General features: G+C 39.8%; 1 protein-coding gene across 9 annotated transcripts in view; it reads left to right on the plus strand.

Annotated features, from left to right (window-relative positions):
• DOCK3 (dedicator of cytokinesis 3) overlaps nucleotides 1–19,484 on the plus strand; it is a 448,733-nt gene that overhangs the window by 373,648 nt on the left and 55,601 nt on the right. For all 9 annotated transcript variants that reach the window (XM_087431091.1, XM_087431098.1, XM_087431092.1 and 6 more), the window contains one exon: nucleotides 17,789–17,883. In XM_087431091.1, coding sequence (XP_087287217.1) covers nucleotides 17,789–17,883 — 95 coding nt within the window. The remainder of the gene's footprint in view (nucleotides 1–17,788; nucleotides 17,884–19,484) is intronic.

Below are 19,484 nucleotides of genomic sequence, written 5' to 3' on the forward strand. Positions count from 1 at the left end.
GTAATCAACTCTTTATACTCAGCTAGGTGAGCCACGAGTTGTACTATTATACTTCCTTTCTTGTAAAACTTTTTGTTTTTCCTGGAATTAATTGCCTCTTTTGTTGTTTGCTTGTTTGTTATTTTCTTTTGGTTTTCAAATCTGGCTAGGATTTCTAGCTCCCTCTATCATCTCTATAATATACCTGTTCTTCCAACTTTCCTCATGGTCAAATCTGTCAGATACTGTTAGGGCACTTTTATTTCCCCTGGAGACTTGCCCTGGTTTTATTTGTTTCAGTCTCCGTCTTTCATGGTAGAGACTTTCCTCCTATATGTAGAGACTCCTGGATGTCAGTCTTGGTCTAAAAGTGAGGTCCATTGGTGTTCCATGTGTGTGTCTCCAGCAGGCTTCCCTGTAGATGACCAAAGAGGGTCTGGTCATTCGGTCAGAGCATCCTCTAATTCCTGTATCTGTTGGCCTGTTCTCTTAGACTTGTCTGTTTCCCCAAAGAGGAATCTTTTACACCTCCTAGGGATGGAGTAGCCTGCCAATATTTTGCGAACCAAATAGCAAAAAGAGGCTGGCAGTCTTCCAGTACAGCAAGTCAACCTTCTCTCAACACCTGTTTTCATTTTGGCATCTCAGCCCTCAGCTGTTGCTGTATCCTTGAGAACAGATCCTCAGTGATCAACTACTCCAGAGAGCATCCCTCAGTCTTTTGACAGTGTGGGGAAAGGCCCTTCACCTAATGACATGAGATGGCAGAGGGGATCTTGGGGAGACTGTAAACCAATCTTCCTGTTTTTTAGCCCTCATACCCGAGTCTCAGAGGTGTCTGGTGATACCTGCAGTTTCTGAGAGTCTTGCTTCCTGTTGCTGTCACCTCCAGATTCTCTTGGATATCGGCTTCTTAAGTATACTAAGTTATTTACCATGAAAGCTTTCAAAATTTATTGACCTCTTTTGATTACTGTGTTCTCCTCTCCTGTTTTCATTGTCTCTGTGGGCCTATGTATTTCTGTTGTTTGACTGTCATTTTAGAGTATTTAAGGAGAAACAGAGATGAGGGGACATGTTCAATCTACCACACTGGATATGGAATTCTGTACATGTGTTCTTTTTTTATGACAGCATTATTGAGATATAATTTGTATACCATAAAATTCACACTTTTAAACTGTATAATTCAGTGTCTCTTTGATTATATCCATCTTAAAAGACTTATCACAAGTACCAAGATCAAGTTAATAACTTAAAACTTCCCACAAAGAAAAACCCAAGACAAAATGGCTTTGTTGGTGAATTCTATCAAATTTTTAAAGAATTAATACCGATCCTTCACACCTCTTTCAAAAAATGAAGAGGAGGAACACTTCCCAACTCATTTTATGAGGTCAGTTTTACCCTGATGCAAAAACCAGATAAAGATATCACAAGAAAAGCAAACTACAGACCAATATCCCTTATGAATATAAATGCAAAAATCTTCAACAAAATACTAGCAAACTGAATCCAGCAACGTATTACAGGAATTACACACCCTGATCAAATGGGATTTATCTCAGAAATGCAAGGTTGGCTTGACATATGACATCAGTCAGTGTAATACACCATTAAATAGAATAAAAGACAAAAAACATGATCACCATAATGGATGTAGAAAAGGCATTTTTTAAAAATCCACCAACCTTTTGTGATAAAATCATTCAACAAACTAGAAACAGAAAGGAACTTCTTCAAACTGATACAGGGCATCTGTGAAAAACCCACAGCTAATGTCATACTTAATAACAAAAGACTGAATGCTTTCCCCTTAAGATCAGGAGCAAGAGAAAGATATCTGCTCTAGCCACTTATATTCATTATGTTGGAGGATCTAGCTGGGGCAATTAGGCATGAAAAAGAAATAAAAGCATTTAGATTGGAAAGGAAGAAGTAAAACTATCTCTATCCTCAGATGATATGATTTTGTATACAGAAAATCCTAAGGCATTCACAAAAACACTATCAGGGGTAATAAACAAGTTCAGGAAGGTTGCAGGATACACAATCACTGTACAAAAATTAATTATATTTCTTTACACTAGCAATAAACAATCCAAAAATGAAATTAAGAAAACAGTTCCATTTACAGGAGCAACAAAATGAATAAAATAATTAGGGAAAGAAATTAAAGAATACCTAAATAAATGGAAAGACACTCCATGTTCATGGATTGGAATACTTAATATTTTTAAGATGACAGTACTTCACGGTTGATCTACAGGTTTCACATAAGACCTATCAAAGTTCTAGCTGCCTTTTTGCAGATATTGACAATCTGATCCATAATTTATATGGAAATGTAAGAGACTCAAAATAGCCAAACAATCCTGAAAAAGAAAACAAAATTGCAGGATTCACACTTTCCAGTTTCAAAACTTAGAACAAAACAGTAATCAAGACTGGTACTGGGGCCAGCCCCGTGGCTTGGCGGTTAAGTGCGCGCACTCCGCTGCTGGCGGCCCAGGTTCGGATCCCGGGCCCGCACCGACGCACCGCTTCTCCAGCCATGCTGAGGCCACGTCCCACGTACAGCAACTGGAAGGATGTGCAGCTATGACATACAGCTATCTGCTGGGGCTTTGGGGGAAAAAGAAATAAATAAAATTAAGAAAAAAAAAAAAGACTGGTACTGGCATAAAGAGAGACATATAGATCAATGGAGTTAGATTGAAAGTCCAGAAATAAACCTTTATATTTATAGTTGATTGATTTTCAATAATGGTATCAAGACAATTCAGTGAGGAAAGAAGAGTCTTTTCAACAAATAGTGCTGGGACAACTTGATATCTACATGCAAAAGAATGAAATTGTACCCCTACCTGACACCATATACAAAAATAACATGAACAGGATCATAGACCTAAATGTAAGAGCTAAACTATAAACCTCTTAGGAAAAAACATAGGAGAATATCTTTATGTCCTTGGGTTAAGCAGTGATTTCTTAAATATGACACCAAAAGCACAAGCAACAAAAGAAAAAATAGATGTTAGACTTCATCAAAATTAAATACTTTTGTGTTTCAAAGGACACCATCAAGAAAGTGAAAGACAACCCACAGAAGGAAAGAAAATATTGGCAAATCATATATCTAATAAAGAATTTGTATCTAAAATATATAAAGAACTCTTATAATTCAACAATAAAAAGGCAAAAACCCAATTTAAAAATGGGCAAAGTATTTTAATAGACATTTCCCTAAAGAAGATACATAACTAGCCAATACACACATGAAAAAATGTTCAACATGATTAGTCATTAGCGAAATACAAATCAAAAGCACAATAAGGTATCATTTCGCATTGAAAGTGGATATAATAAAAAATATTGACAAATATTGATATTCTAATTTAAACATTTGGTAGAATTCACTAGTGAAGCTGTCTACTCCTATACTTTTCTTTGTGTGAAGCTTTTTAATTATTAATTTGATCTCTTCCCTTATGATAGGTATATTCAGATTTTCTGTTTCTTCTTAAATGAATTTTAGTAGTTTGTGTCTTTCTAGGAATTTGATTGTTTCATCCAGATTATACAATATGTTGGCATGCATTTGTTCATAGTAGTCCCTTATAATCCTTTCTAGTTCTGTAACATTGGTAATGATGTCCCTTCTTTCCTCCCTAATTTTAGTAGTTTGAGTCTTCTTTCTCCTTTTTCTTTTCTTGGTCAATTTAGCTAAAGGTTTGTCGATTTTGTTGATCTTTACAAAGAACCAACTTTTGGTTTCACTTATTTTTATATTTTTCTATTCTCTATTTCATTTATTTCTGCTCTAATTTTTATTATTCCCTTCCTTCTGTTCACTTTAGGTTTAGTTTGCTCTTCTTTTTCTAGTTTCTTAACGTGTAAGGTAGGTTATTGATTTGCAATCTTTCTTTTTAATATAGGCACTTACAGCTGTAAGCTTTAGCTTCATCCCTTAAGTTTTGATTTGATGTGTTTTCATTTTTATTCATCTCAAAGTATTTCCTACTTTCCCTTGTGGTTTCTTCTTTGACTCATTTGTTATTTGGGAGTGTGTTGTTTAACTGCACATCTTTTTTATTTTGCCAAATTTTCTTCTGTTATTGATTTCTTTTTTGTTTTTATCACACAACAGTTATTTTATTTTATTTTATTTTATTTTGTTTGTTTATTGCAGTAACATTGGTTTATAACATTGTATAAATTTCAGGTGTACATCATTATGCTTCTATTTCTGCGTAGATTACATCATGTTCTCATGTTCACCACCCAAATACTAATTACAATCCATCACCACACACGTACCTAATTATCCCTTTTGCCCTCCTCACCCCCGTCCCCTCTGTTAACCACCAATACAATCTCTGTCTCTATGTTTGTTTGTTGTTGTTATTATCCACTACTTAGTGAGATCATGTGGTAATTTGACCTTCTCCCTCTGACTTATTTCACTTTGCACAATACCTTCAATGTCCATCCGTGTTGTCACAAATGGCTGGATTTCATAGTTTCCTATGGCTGAGTAGTATTCCATTGTGTATATATACCACATCTTCTTTATCCATTCCTCCCATCATGGGCACTTAGGTTGCTTCCAAGTCTTGGCTATTGTGAATAATGCTGCAATGAACACAGCGGTGCATGTTTCTTTATGCTTTGGTGTTTTCACATTCTTTGGATAAATACTCAGCAGTGGAATAGCTGGATCATATGGCAGTTCTATCCTTAATTTTTTGAGGAATCTCCATACTGTTTTCCATAGTGGTTGCACCAGTTTGCACTCCCACCAGCAGCGTATGAGAGTTCTCTTCTCTCCACATCCTCCCCAACACTTGTTGTTTCCTGTCTTGTTAATTATAGCCATTCTGATGGGCGTGAAGTGATATCTCATTGTAGTTTTGATTTGCATTTCCCTGGTAGTTAATAATGTTGAAATCTTTTCATGTGCCTTTTGGCCATCTGTATATCTCCTTTGGAGAAATGTCTGTTCAGGTCTTTTGCCCATTTTTTAATTGGGTTGTTAGTTTTTTTGTTGTTGAGATGCATGAGTTCTTTATATATTTCGGAGATTAACCCCTCATCGGATGTATGGTTTGCAAATATCTTCTCCCAGTTGTTAGGTTGTCTTTTTCTTTTGTTGATGGTTTCCTTTGCTGTGCGGAAGCTTTTTAGTTTGTTGTAGTCCCATTTGTTTATTTTTTCTATTGTTTCCCTTGCCTGGTCAGACATGGTGCTTGAAAATATGTTGCTAAGACCAATGTCGAAGAGCGTACTGCCTATGTTTGCTTCTAGAACTTTCATGGTTTCAGGTGTTAAATTCAAGTCTTTAATCCATTTTGAATTAATTTTTGTGTAGGGTGTAAGGTAATGATCTACTTTCATTTTTTGCATGTGGCTGTCCAGTTTTCCCAGCACCATTTGTTGAAGAGACTTTCCTTTCTGCATTGTATGTTCTTGGCTCCTTTGTCGAAGATTAGCTGCCCATAGATGTGTGGGGTTCTTTCTGGGCTTTCAATTCTATTCCGTTGATCTGTGTGTCTGTATTTTGCCAGTACCATGCTGTTTTGGTTACTATAGCTTTGTAGTGCATTTTGAAATCAGGGAGTGTGGTACCTCCAGCTTTGTTCTTTTTTCTTAGGATTCCTTTGGCTATTTGGGGTCTTTTGTTGTTCCATATAAATTTTAGGATTCTTTGTTCTATTTCAGTGAAAAATGTTGTTGGAACTTTGATAGGGATTGCATTGAACCTATAGATTGCTTTAGGAAGTATGGACATCTTAACTATGTTAATTCTTCCAATCCAAGAGCACGGAATATCTTTCCATTTCTTTCTGTCTTCTTTGATTTCTTTCAGCAATGTTTTATAGTTTTCCGTGGACAGATCTTTCACCTCTTTGGTTAAGTTTATTCCTAGGTATTTTATTCTTCTTGTTGCAATTGTAAATGGGATTGTATTCTTAATTTCTCTTTCTGCTACTTCGTTGTTAGTGTATAGAAATGCAACTGATTTTTATATGTTGATTTTGTATCCTGCAACTTTACCATATTCGTTTATTACTTCTAAAAGTTTTTTGGTGGATTCTTTAGGGTTTTCTATATATAAAATCATGTCATCTGCAAATAGTGAGAGTTTCACTTCTTCCTTTCCAATTTGGATCCCTTTTATTTCTTTTTCTCTCCTGATGGCTCTGGCTAGGACTTCCAATACTATGTTAAATAGGAGTGGTGGGAGTAGGCATCATTGTCTGGTTCCTGTTCTTAGGGGGATAGCTTTCAGTTTTTCACCATTAAGGATGATATTAGCTGTGGGTTTGCCATATATGGGCTTTATTATGTTGAGGTACTTTCCTTCTATACCCATTTTATTCAGAGTTTTTATCATAAATGGATGCTGTATCTTGTCAAATGCTTTCTCTGCATCTGTTGAGATGATCGTGTGATTTTTATTCTTCATTTTATTAATGTGGTGTATTATGTTGATTGATTTGTGAATGTTGAACCATCCCTGCATACCTGGAATAAAACCCTCTTGATCATGGTGTATAATCTTTTTAAGGTATTGTTGTATGCGATTTGCTAGTATTTTGTTGAGGATTTTTGCATCGATGTTCATCAGTGATATTGGCCTGTAGTTTTCTTTTTTTTGTGTTGTCCTTGTCTGGTTTTGATATCAGGGTAATGTCGGCTTCGTAGAATGAGTTAGGGAGCTTCCCCCCTTCCTCAATTTTTTGGAAAAGTTTGAGAAGGATAGGTATTAAGTCTTCTTTGAATGTTTGGTAGATTTCACCAGGGAAGCCGTCTGGTCCTGGATTTTTATTTTTGGGGAGGTTTTTGATTACTGTTTTGATCTCCTTACTGGTGATTGGTCTATTCAAATTCTCTATTTCTTCTTGATCCAGTTTTGGAAGGTTGTATGATTCTGAGAATTTATCCATTTGTTTCAGATTGTCAAATTGGTTGGCGTATAGCTTTTCATAGTATTCCCTTATAATCTTTTGTATTTCTCAGGCGTCCCTTGTAATTTCTTCTCTTTCATTTCTGATTTTACTTATTTCTGCCTTCTCTCTTTTTTCTTGATGAGTCTAGCTAAAGGTTTATCAATTTTGGTGATCTTTTCAAAGAACAAGCTCTTGGTTTTATTAATTTTTTCTGTTGTTTTTTTGGTCTCTATTTCATTTATTTCTGCTCTGATTTTTATTATTTCCCTTCTTCTACTGATTTGGGGCTTTGTTTGTTCTTCTTTTTCCAGTTCCTTTAGGTGCATTGTTAGATTGTTTATTTGAGATTTTTCTTGTTTGTTGAGATAGGCCTGGATTGCTATAAACTTCCCACTTAGAACCACTTTTGCTGTATCCCATAAATTCTGGCATGTCGTATCTTCATTTTCATTTGTCTCCAGGTATTTTTTGATTTCTTCTTTGATTTCTTCATTGACCCAGTCGTTGTTCGGTAGCATTTTGTTTAATCTCCACCTATTTGTGGCTTTTCTGATTTTCTTCCTGTAGTTGATTTCTAGTTTCATACCGTTGTGGTCAGAAAAGATGCTTGGTATTATTTCAATCTTCTTAAATTTATGGAGACTTGTTTTGTGGCCTATATGTGATAAATCCTGGAGAATGTTCCATGTGCATTTGAAAAGAACGTGTATTCTTCGGCTTTTGGATGGAATGCTCTGTATATATCTACTAGGTGCATCTGTTCTAGTGTGTCATTTAAGGGCAATGTTTCCTTATTGATGTTCTGTTTGGATGATCTATCCATTGGTGTAAGTGGAGTGTTAAAGTCCCCTACTATTATTGTGTTACTGTCTATTTCTCTTTTTATGTCTGTTAATAATTGCTTTATATTTTTAGATGCACCTACATTAGGTGCGTAGATATGTACAAGTGTTATATCCTCTTGTTGGATTGTTTCCTTGATCATTATGTAATGCCCTTCTTTGTCTCTTTTTACAATGTTTGTTTTAAAGTCTATTTTGTCTGATATGAGTATAGCTACCCCAGCTTTCTTTTCATTGCCATTTCTGTGGAGTATCTTTTTCCGTCCCTTCACTTTCAGTTTGTGAATGTCTTTAGGTCTGAAGTGTGTCTCTTGTATGTAGCATGTATATGGGTCTTGTTTTTTCATCCAGTCAGCCACCCTCTGCCTTTTAATTGGAGCATTTAGTCCATTGACGTTTAAAGTAGCTATTGGTAAGTATGTACTTACTGCCATTTTTTAACTTTTTTTTTCTCAGTGTTTTAGTAGTCCATCTCTGTTCTTTTCTCCTTCTATACAGTATTGATGGTCTCTTTAGTTTGACCTTTGTCTGAAAGCTCTACTCTTTAACACCCCTCCTCCCTCATTTTATGGTTTTGATATCATATTTAACCTCTTTTTTGTGCATTTGTATCCATTACCCTCTTATCGTGGAAATAGATAATTTTTCCTATTTGTGGTCTTCTCTCTTCCCCTTAAATCAGTCCCTTTAACATTTCTTGTAGCACTGGTTTCTTGGGGACAAACTCCTTTAATTTTTGCTTGTCTGGGAAATTTTTGATCTCTCCTTCCATTTTCAATGATAACCTTGCTGGGTAGAGTATTCTTGACTGTAAGTTTTTTCCTTTTAGCACTTTAAATATATCGTGCCACTCTCTTCTAGCCTTTCTGCTAGGTTTCTGCTGAGAAGTCAGCTGATAGCCTTATGGTGTTTCCTTTTTATGTAACTTGACTTTCTCTTGGGGCTTTTAGGATTCTCTCTTTATCTTTAATTCTGGACATTTTGATTATGATGTGTCTTGGTGTGGGCCTCTTTGGCTTTATCTTGTTTGGGGCTCTCTGTGCTTCCTGTACCTGGATGTCTGTTTCCTTCCTTAGGTTAGGGAAGTTTTCATCTCTTATTTCTTGAAATAGATTCTCTGCCCCTTTGTCTCGCTCTTCTCCTTCCGGGACACCTATAACACGGATGTTAGTGCGCTTGATGTTGTCCCAGAGGTCCCTTAGACTGTCCTCACTCTTTTTAATTCTTTTTTCTTTTACCTGTTCAGCTTGGGTAATTTCTTCTAGTTTTCATCCAGCTTGCAGATCCGTTCTTCTGTGTCCTCTACTCTGCTTTTGAGTCCCTCTAGTGAATTTTTCATTTCCAGTTTTGTATTCTTCATTTCTGCATGGTTCTTTTTTTTTTTTCCATTTCTTTGTTGACATTCTCACTCAGTTCATCTTGTTCTTCTCCCCAGATCAGTGAGCATCCTTAACACGCTTGGTTTGAACTCTCTGTCGGGTAGGTTGCTCATTTCTGTTTCACTTAGTTCCTTTTCTGGGGTTTTGTCCTGTTCCCTTACTAGGAATGTATTCCTTTGCCTCCTTATTTTGCTTCTCTCCCTGTGCTTGTGTGTACGTATTAGGTAGGTCAGCTACGTCTCCTGCTCTTGGATAGGCGACGTTATATAAGTGATGCCTTAGGAGGTCTGCAGTGTGCTTCCCTCAGTTCTCAGTGTTCCAGGGGTGACCCCTATGTGGTCTACGTGTGTCCTTCTGTTGTGGCCTGTTTGCTCTCCCTGTAGGCGCCCAGGTAGGCTGAGTTATGCTCCTGGCCAGCTGTTGTAATGCTCAGCTGCTTGTAGTTGTTTTGGGCCCTTCAGTCTCTTTATCAGATGTGGGGAGCCCCAGCACAGTGGGCTGCAAGTTCTAATACCACATTTGTGTTGCAGTATTTCTTGTAAGTGAGTAGGCCCCCAGCGTGGCAGGTTGTTAGGCTCATGCACTTACAATTGCTGTAAGCCTCCAGCCTTTAAGTCTCTTGTCAGCTCTCTGAGGATTGCAGCTGGGTGGGGCTGGCCTCAGGCACGGGAGCACCCAATTGTTTCAAGCTTTGGAAGGTGGGGCAAAACCCCTATGTGGCTCTTTGAGAAGCACAAGTCTTCTACAGCTGACAAGCCCTGCCGCCCACAGGTCTGCACACACAGTCAACACAGTCCTGCCCCATGTGCACGCCCCAACCTCCTAAAGTGGACCCAGTCTCTCCACGGCAGGAGCCCCACACACTCCACCACCTCTCCACACTCTCCACCCACTCCTTGTGCATGCCCTGCCCCACTGAAGCCGGCTCAGTTGCCAGGCTGCAGAGAATCCAGTCACCAATCTCTGCAGGCCCACAAGATGCCTGAGGGGTTGTTGTTGGGTGGGGCCAGTCTGTAGGGTGGGCTGCCTGCCCTGGCTGAGCTGGATTAAATCAGTGCTCTAGTGGGTGAGGCAGACCCTGGGCTAGCAGGCCACAGGGAGAACTCCAATGGTGTCTGTGTCAGCACGCCCACACCAGGCCACAACAATGGCCACCACCAATGTCCCAGTCCCTGGAGAGGTCTCACCTCTCACTGCAGTGCACTCAGAGCCTATCAGGTGAGTCTCTTTTCACCAAAGCACTGTGCACCTTTCTTTCTGCTGATTTTAGGTTGCCTTCTGAAACGGGTGAGTTTGCGCATGGGCCCTTTAAGAGCCGGTTTCAATTTCTTTGTGAACCAGCTTTTCTTGGGGTACTCCCCAATGTTTTAGTAGTAGGCAAAGTCAGATATTATGCCTCTCCTCTGGATTGTGCTGGGTCCACAAAATGCCCACAGCGGGGGCACTGCCTGGCTCAGGGCCCCGCTCCTCCAGGGAGGGCTGCGTACCTGTGGGTTGCTCCCGGGTGGCCATGAGGTGCTGCGGCTTGTGAAGGCGGAGTTTCTGCCTCTTCCACCTCAATTAAGATTGTCCTTAGTTGCAGGAGTTCATCTTAACCAGTTTTCAGTTCTGTCTCAGGGGTAATTTTTCCACAAGTAGTTGTAAATTGGCTGTGTCCGCGGGAGGAGGTGAGTTCAGAGACTGCTTACGCCACCATCTTGACTTCTCCCCCAGGTTTTGTTTTTAAGTCTGTTTTGTCTGATTTAAGTTTTGCTACCCCAGCTTTCCTTTCATTGCCGTTTGCATGGAGTATCTTTCTCCATCTCTTCACTTTCAGTTTGTGAGTGTCTTTAGGTCTGAAGTCTGTATCTCTTTTATGCAGCATATATATGGGTCTTGTTTTTTTATCCAGTCAGCAACTCTAGGCCTTTTAATTGGAGCATTTAGTCTATTGATGTTTAAAGTAGCTATTGATAAGTGTGTACTTACTGCCATTTTTTAACTTTTTTTTCTGGGTTTTTTAGTAGTTCTTCTCTGTTCCTTTCTTCTTCTCTTGCTCTCTTCCCTTGTGGTTTGTTGACTTCCTTTAGTATTATGTTTGGGTTCCTTTCTTTTAGTTTTTTGTGTATTTATTATAGTTTTCTGGGTTGTGATTACCATGGGGTTCATATACAGTAACCTACATATATAGCCTGCTGTTAAGTTGGTGGTCTCTTTGGTTTGACCTCTGTCTGAAGACTCTACTCTTTATCTCCCCTCCTCCCACATTTTATGTTTTTGATATCGTATCCCACCTCTTTTTTTACATTTGTATCCATTACCCTCTTATCATGGAAATAGATAATTTTTCCTATTTGTGGCCTTCTCTTTTCCCCTTAAGTAAATCCCTTTAGCATTTCTTGTAGTACTGGTTTCTTGGTGACAAACTGCTTCAATTTTTGCTTGTCTAGGAAACTTTTTATCTCTCCTTTCATTTTGAATGATAACCTTGCCACGTAGAGTATTCTTGGCTGTAGGTTTCTTCCTTTTACCACTTTAAATATATCGTGCCACTCTCTTCTAGCCTGTAAGGTGTCTGCTGAGAAGTCAGCTGATAGTCTTATGGGGTTTCCTTTATATGTAACTTGTCTTTCTCTTGCGGCTTTTAGGATTCTCTCTTTATCTTTAATTCTGGACATTTTAATTATGATGTGTCTTGGTATGGGCCTCTTTGCGTTTATCTTGTTTGGTGCTTTCTGTGCTTCCTGTACCTGGATGTCTGTTTCCTTCCTTAGGTTAGAGATGATTTCAGCTATTATTTCTTGAAATAGATTCTTTGCCCCTTTGTCTCTCTCTTCTCCTTCTGGGATACCTATAACATGGACGTTAGTGCACTTTATGTTTTCGCAGAGGTCCGTTACACTGTCCTCACTCTTTTTACTTCCTTTTTTTTTATCTGTTGAGCTTGGCTGATTTCTTCTGGTCTTTCGTCCAGCTCGCAGATCCATTCTTCTGTTTCCTCTACTCTGCTTTTGAGTCCCTCTAGTGAATTTTTCATTTCCAGTATTGTATTCTTCATTTCTGATTGGTTCTTTTTTATATCTTGCATTTCTTTGTTGATGTTCTCACTGAGTTCATCCATTCTTCTCTCCAGATCAGTGAGCATCCTTAACACTCGTTTGAACTCTTTGTCGGGTAGGTTGCTCATTTCTGTTTCACTTAGTTCCTTTTCTGGGGCTTTGTCCTGTTCCCTTACTTGGAACATATTCCTTTGCCTCTTCATTTTGCCTCTTTCCCTGTGCCTGTGTGTATGTATTAGGTAGGTCAGCTAGATCTCCTGCTCTTGGAGAGTTCACCTTATATAAGTGATGCCTTATGAGGCCAAGCAGTGTGCTTCCCTCTGTTCCTAATGTTCCAGGAGTGACCCCTGTGTGGGCTACGTTTGTCCTTCTGTTGTGGCACCATTGTTCTTCCCATAGGTGCCCAGAAAGGCTGAGCTATGCCCCTGGCCAGCTGTTGTAATGCTCAGCTGCTTGTAGTTGTTGTGGGCCCTTCAGTCTCTTTATCGAGTGTGGGGAGCCCCAGCACAGTTGGCTGCAAGTTCTAATAGTGCATTCCTGTTGAAGTATTTCTATTAAAAGAGTAGGCCCCCAGCATGGCACGTTGTTAGGCTCGGCAGCTTACAATTGCTGTAAGCCTCCAGCCTTTAGGTCTTTGTCAGCTCTCTGAGGATTGCAGCTGGGTGGGGCTGGCCTCAGGCATGGGAGCCCCCAGTTGTTTCAGGCTTTGGAAGGTGGAGCTGATCCCCTATGTGGCTGTTTGAGAAGCACAAGTCTCTGCACCTGACAAGCCCCACTGCCCACAGGTCCACACAAACAGTCAACACAGTCCTGCCCCGTGCACGCGGCCCGACCTCCTGAAGTGGACTCAGTCTCTCCACGGTGGGAGCCTCACACGCTCCACCACCACCCAACACTCTCCACCTTGTCCTTGCACACGCCCTGCCCCACAGAGGTAGACCCAGTCGCCAGGCTGCAGAGAATCCATGTACCAATCTATGCAGGCCCACAAGTTGCCCAAGGGCTTGTTTTCGGGTGGGGCCTGTCCCTAGGGTGGGCTTCCCGCCCTGGCTGAGCTGGATTAAATCTGTGCTCTAGTGGGTGGGACAGACCCCGGGCTGGCAGGCCCCATGGCAAACTCCAATGGCGTCTGCCAGCATCTGTGTCAGCATGCCCACACCAGGCCGCAACAAGGGCCACTGCCAATGTCCCAGTCCCTGGAGAGGTCTCACCTCTCACCGAGATGCACTCAGAGCCTATCAGGTGAGTCTCTTTTCACCAAAGGACTGTGCACCTTTCTTTCTGGTGATTTTAGGTTGCTTTCTGAAATGAATGAGTTTGTGCCTCAGCCCTTTAAAGGCCAGCTTTAATTTCTTTGTGAACCAGCTTTTCTGGGGGCACTCCCCAATGTTTTAGTAGCAAGCAAAGTCAGATATTATGCCACTCATCTCAGTTGTGCTGGGTCCAAAAGCCTACAGTGGGAGTGCTCCCCCGCTCAGGGCCCCACTTCTCCAGGGAAGGCTGCGTGCCTTTTGGCTGCTTCTGGGTGGCCATGAAGCACTGTGGCTTGTGAAGGTGGCGTTTTTTCTCTCCAAATGGAAATTTCTGCGTCTTCCACCTCAATTAGGATTGTCGTTTGTTGCAAGAGTTCCTCTTATCCAGTTTTCAGTTCTGTCTCAGGGGTAATTTTTCCAAGAGTACTTGCAAATTGGCTGTGTCCGTGGGAGGAGGTGAGATCAGAGTCCACCTACGCCGCCATCTTCTGTTGTTGATTTCTAACTCCCTTCCATAGTGGTTGGGGAACATGATTTATATGATTTCAATTCTTTAAATTTGTTGAGACTTACTTTATGGCCTAAAATATGATCTGTCTTAGAGAAGAGAATGCACATATCCTTCTATGTGCATTTGAAAAGAATGTGTGTATTCTGCTGTTATTGGATGGCATGTTATATAGATGTCTCTTAGGTCTAGTTAGTATGTAGTATTGTTCAAGATTTCTTTTTTCTTGTTGATCTTTGATTTAGTTGTTCAATACATTTTTGAAAGTGGTATATTAAAGTCTCTAACTGTTTTTGTTGAATTATCTATTTTTACTTTCAATTCTCTTGGTTTTTGCTTCGTGTATTTTGAGGCTTTAAGTGCATATATCTTTATAATTATGTCTTCCAGATTGATTGGCTCTTTTATCATTATAAAATGTCCTTTTTTGGTCTCTAATAGCAATTTTTGTCCAAGTCTATATTGTTGATGTTAACATAGCCACACCAGTTCTCTTTTGGGTGCTACTGTTATTGTATATATTTTTCTATCCTTTACTTTCAACATATTTGTGTCTTTGAATCTAAAGTGTGTATCTTGTAGACACCATATAGTTGGATCATGTTTATTTTTTGTCTCTTCTTCTCATCTCTGCCTTTTGATTGGAGTGTTTAATCCATTTATGTTTACTGTAATTACCAATAAGTTAGGATTTACACCTGCCATTTTGTTCTTTGTTTTATATCTGTCTTATGTCTTCTTTGTTCCAGTACTCCTCCATTTCTTCCTTCTTTTGTGTTTTATAAATATTTTTAGTATGCCATTTTAATTCTCTCATCATTTCTTTTAGTATATTTTTTAAGTTATTTTCTTAGTGGTTTCCCTGGGATTTGCAATGAACATCTTAACTTAAAACAATCTAATTTGGATTCATGCCAATTTAATTTTAGTAGTGTACAAAAACTTTGCTCCAATATAGCTCCACTCTTCCCCTTCCTTTGTGCAATTACTGTCATACAAATTACATCTTTATATATTATATTCTCATCAACACAGTTTTATAATTATTGCTTTATGCAATTGTTTTATAAATCAAATAGGAGAAGAAAAGAGTTACAAACATAGATATATACTGTCTTTTATATTTACCTATATAGTCACCTTTCCTAGTGGTCTTCATTTCTTCGTGTGGATTCAGGTTACTGTCTAGTGCCCTTTTATTTAAGTCTGAGAGACTCCTTTTAGTATTTCTTGTAGGTCAGGTCTACTAGTAAGAAATTCTCTCAGTTTTTTTAATCTGAGAATGTCTTAATTTCTTCATTTTTGCATGATTGTTTTGCTAGATGTAGGATTCTTGGTTGACATTCTTTCAGTACTTTGAATATTTCATCCCACTGCCTTCTGGCCTCCATCATATCTACTGATAAGTCACCTGTTAATATTATTGGGAATCATTTGTACATAATGAGTTGTTTTTTTCTTGTTGCTTTTAGGATTCTCTCTTTGTTTTTGGCTTTGATGGTTTGACTATGATGTATCTGTATGTAGATCTCTTTGATTTTATTCTGTTTAGAGTTCATTGAGCTTCTTAGATATGTAGATTAAATCTTCATCAAATTTGGGAAGTTTTTTGCCAATATTTCTTCAATATCTCTTCCTCTTTCTCTCCTCTCTTTCTGACACTTCCATTATTTGTATGTTTGTACACTTGATGGTGTCTCACAAGTCTCTGATCCTTTGTTTATTTTTCTTCATTTGTTTTTTTCTTTCTGTTCCTCTTGATAATCTTAATTGACCTATCTTTAAATTCATTGATTCTTCTGCCAGTTCAGATCTGCTGTTGAGCCCCTCTCATGAATTTTTCATTTCAGCTATGGTACTTTTCAACGCCACAATTTTTATTTGATGCTTTTAAAATAATTTCTGTCTTTTTTGTTGATATTCTCTATTTGGTGAGATATTGTTCTTATACTTTCCTTCAATTCTTTAGGCATGGTTTCCTTTAGTTCTTTGAACATATTTATAAACAGCTGATTTAAAGTCTTTTCCTGGTGGGCCAGCCCCGTGGCTTAGTGGTTAAGTGCGCGCGCTCTGCTGCTGGCGACCCGGGGTTTGGATCCCGGGCGCGCACCGACTCACCACTTCTCTGGCCATGCTGAGGCCGCGTCCCACATACATCAACTAGAAGGATGTGCAGCTATGACATACAACTATCTACTGGGGCTTTGGGGGGAAGAAAATAAATAAATAAAATCTTTAAAAATAAATAAATAAATAAATAAATAAATAAAAAATAAAGTCTTTTCCTGGTAAGTCCAGCATTTGAGCCACTCCAGAGAAAAGTTTCTATCAACTTCTTTTTTCCTGTGTATGGTCCACACTTTTCTGTTTCATTTTATGTCTTATAATTTTTTTGTTGGAAACTGGACAATTTAAATAATGTTGCAACTCTGAATATCAGATTACCTCCCCTACCCCAGAGTTTTTTGTTGTTACTTTTTGTTGTTTTGTTTTTGTTGATGTTTGTTTGCTTGTTTAGTGACTTTCTTGGACTAATTCTTTAATGTCTGTATTCTTTGTTGTATGCAGCCACTGAAGTCTTTATTCAGTTAACTTAGTGACCAGTTAATAACTGGACAGAGATTTCCGTAAATGCCTTGAATTAATAAGTCTCCCACATTTTTCTGAGTGGCTCTGTGTATGTGTTGGGGCTCACCTTCAGTGCTCCAGCAGTTTACATTTCTGCCTTAGCCTTCACTTTCTGCTTGCATAGAGCCTCAAAGTCAGCCAAACGTGAGAGATTAGGCTTCTTAGCTCTTTCCTGGGAATGTGTATAGCCCTGCACGTGTGTGTGGCCTTCTAGATTCCCAGGAATATGTCAGAGCTTTTCAAAGCCCCCTATGGATATCTCATCCCCCAGATTTTTCCTTTAAGTGTTTTGATCATTCTCTTATTTACTCAACTGATATGGCTGCTTCATGCAGCTGGGATGTTAACGTATTGTGGCTGATTTTTTTCAACAAATGCCTAGGGTTAGGGGTTTTCTCAATGAGTGAGCTCTGAGTCAGGTCAAATAAGCCCTCTGAATAAGGCTTTCCCAGGGAGCTGCCAAACAGATCAAAAAGTAACAGTTCTCTGGGGATGGCACTTTTTTGCAAGCTCCAAAACTGTTTTGTCCCTTCCAGTGACTGCTACGCTGCTGGTTTTTGCTACTACCATGGTTCCAAAGCTACTTGTTTTCAGGGCTACCATGGAGGTAGGGAGAGAAAGAGGATGGGAATGGGCAAGTTAAAATGCAACAAAGATCACTGTTCTTATTGAGATTCTACCATTTTTCTTGAATAACACTCCTTGGATTGTTGCAACCTTTGATTCACCAGTCTTTGCCACTGTTCTCTCTGCTTTCATGAAGGAGCAAATTTTTGGAGGTCCTTAGTCTGCCATTCCTAAAGTGCTTCTCCTGTCAATGTGTTCTTAACATCCAAGAAAGCAGGTTCTTATGATCATGTGCTCGGGGCCATGCTCCAAAGAATGAGATCCGTGGCCTTAGTTGGATACCAGTTCTGCTGGACTCTAACTTTCCCTAGCTTTGGGCTTTAGACACTGGGCTGAGTGGGTACAGAGCTGCCTCTGTTCTGCCCAGTTTGGGTCTGCCCCCATCTGGCCTTTGAGAGTGCCTAGAACTCACTCTCATGCAGCCCTCTAAGAGAAAAGCAACCCACAAAGGGAACCAAAATTGAACCCACTATTCCCACCCGTTCTCATGGTCTAGAGGTCAGGGGGGCCTTGTTGAGGAAATGCCTGCTGCAGTGGTAGTAGGGGTGTCTCATTCATGTCAGATTTTCCTCTTGGATCAGGAATTCCTGCTGAAGATTTTCTGTGTGTTCCGGAACTTGATGAAGATGAGTGTCTTTCCTCGGGACTGGATGGTGATGAGACTTCTCACAAGCAAGTGAGTGTAGAAGGGCCCTGCACCGACATCCACAGAGCTGTTCTCAGACTAAGGAGAGTGTGTGCATTTGTGAGAGAGAAACTAAGACAGAGATCAAGGCAATGAGGAGAGAGCGGAGAGAGTAAATGTGAAAAATGTTTGCAGGCACAGTCACCAGGACTTGACCACTTACCATAAGTTCAAGAAGAAGAAAGAGTCAAAGATAGTTCAAAAATGGATTCTAAATGCCTGGCAGATGGTGTCATGGCAAGGGTAGAAAAGGAAGTATTAAGAACGTGAAATATAATACCTAGAAAAGGGTTCCTCCTTGAGGAAGACCTGCTCCGTGGCCCGTTGGCCTCTGTTACTCTCTCGTTTCAGGCAGTATCCCAAACCTTCCTCTTGAGTTGATTTGTGATGTCTGCCAGACACTGCTTGCCTCCCACAGCTAGTGCTAAATACCCACCTGAGTCCTGGCTGTGAGGCTCTGGCCACTTCTCCCTCCAGCCTCAGAATTCACTCTAAGGCTGACCCCAAATTTCCTGCCCCATTTATATTTCTAGCCTCTGCTGCCTCTTTGCAAACCAAACAAGTGATACAGGTGGTAAGGTGTTGGCTCATCTGGTCTCCCTCCACTCAGGAGAAGGCCACTTGGCCTCCACTCTCTAACCTGCTGCCTCCTCCCACTGATCTGCCTTTTATGTTGGCATTATGCAAAATGTCGTGAAATTATTTATGTTAGATATATTAGCAAGATATCAGCATGGTCTTTTCACTTTGTACCTTTTTTCTTTTTTCAAAACTGAAAACTTTTTATACCGAACAGAAGAATGGTTTTAAACGAAGTTGCACAGACAGTGGATTTTCCATTTGACTTCCTCTTGTTTCTGTCTCTTAGCTCTACTCGGAGCACTTCAGGCTCCCCAGGCCATCCTGCAGGAGCAGCCTCTTCTTTCAAGTCTTTTACTTTTCTAATTTGTCACCCCTGCTGCTGATGGGCTGGTCTTTCTAATGCAGCTTTTGCCTTGCCCCTCTTCTGCACCAAAGCCCAGTGGTCATTGTTAGACGTAAGCTCCTTTGCCAGGCAGCCAAGGCCCTCTGTAATCAAACCCTTACCTGCCTATCCCACCTCACTTCCTCTCTACCGCAACCTGTGCCCTTGGTTCCAGAAAGCCAGGCTCCCATTGCCCCTTACATATGCCCAGGCTAAAATTGAGAGTGATATTCTAGACGAAAGGCTAAAATCAAATGACTTATAAATGAAAAAAGTAGTATATGACAAAAGTAGGGATTTAATAACTATAAACCCCTATTATCAAGTAAAATAATAAAATTATACTTCAAGTCCTCTGGTATTCATAATACATGTTCGTTACCCAAAAGTCCTCAATATGCTAAAATCACTCTTTGAACTGGAAGAAACCATAAAGAACCATCAAACTCCACCCTCCTCCTTTTATAGTCAGGGAAACTGGGGCCCAGAGAGAAGTCGTACCAAGGCCAGGTGATGGCAGAGCTAGGTCTAGAACCCACTGATGTTCTGTGCTGTTCTGCTAACTATGGGGCATTTCTCCAAGACTGGTTTTCTGTAGTGTTTGTGCCATCCATCTCTTTGTTTTATA

The sequence above is a fragment of the Ceratotherium simum genome, chromosome 5, assembly GCF_057802395.1.
Source record: "Ceratotherium simum simum isolate JZ-2026a chromosome 5, ASM5780239v1, whole genome shotgun sequence".
Taxonomy (NCBI): Eukaryota; Metazoa; Chordata; class Mammalia; order Perissodactyla; family Rhinocerotidae; genus Ceratotherium; species Ceratotherium simum.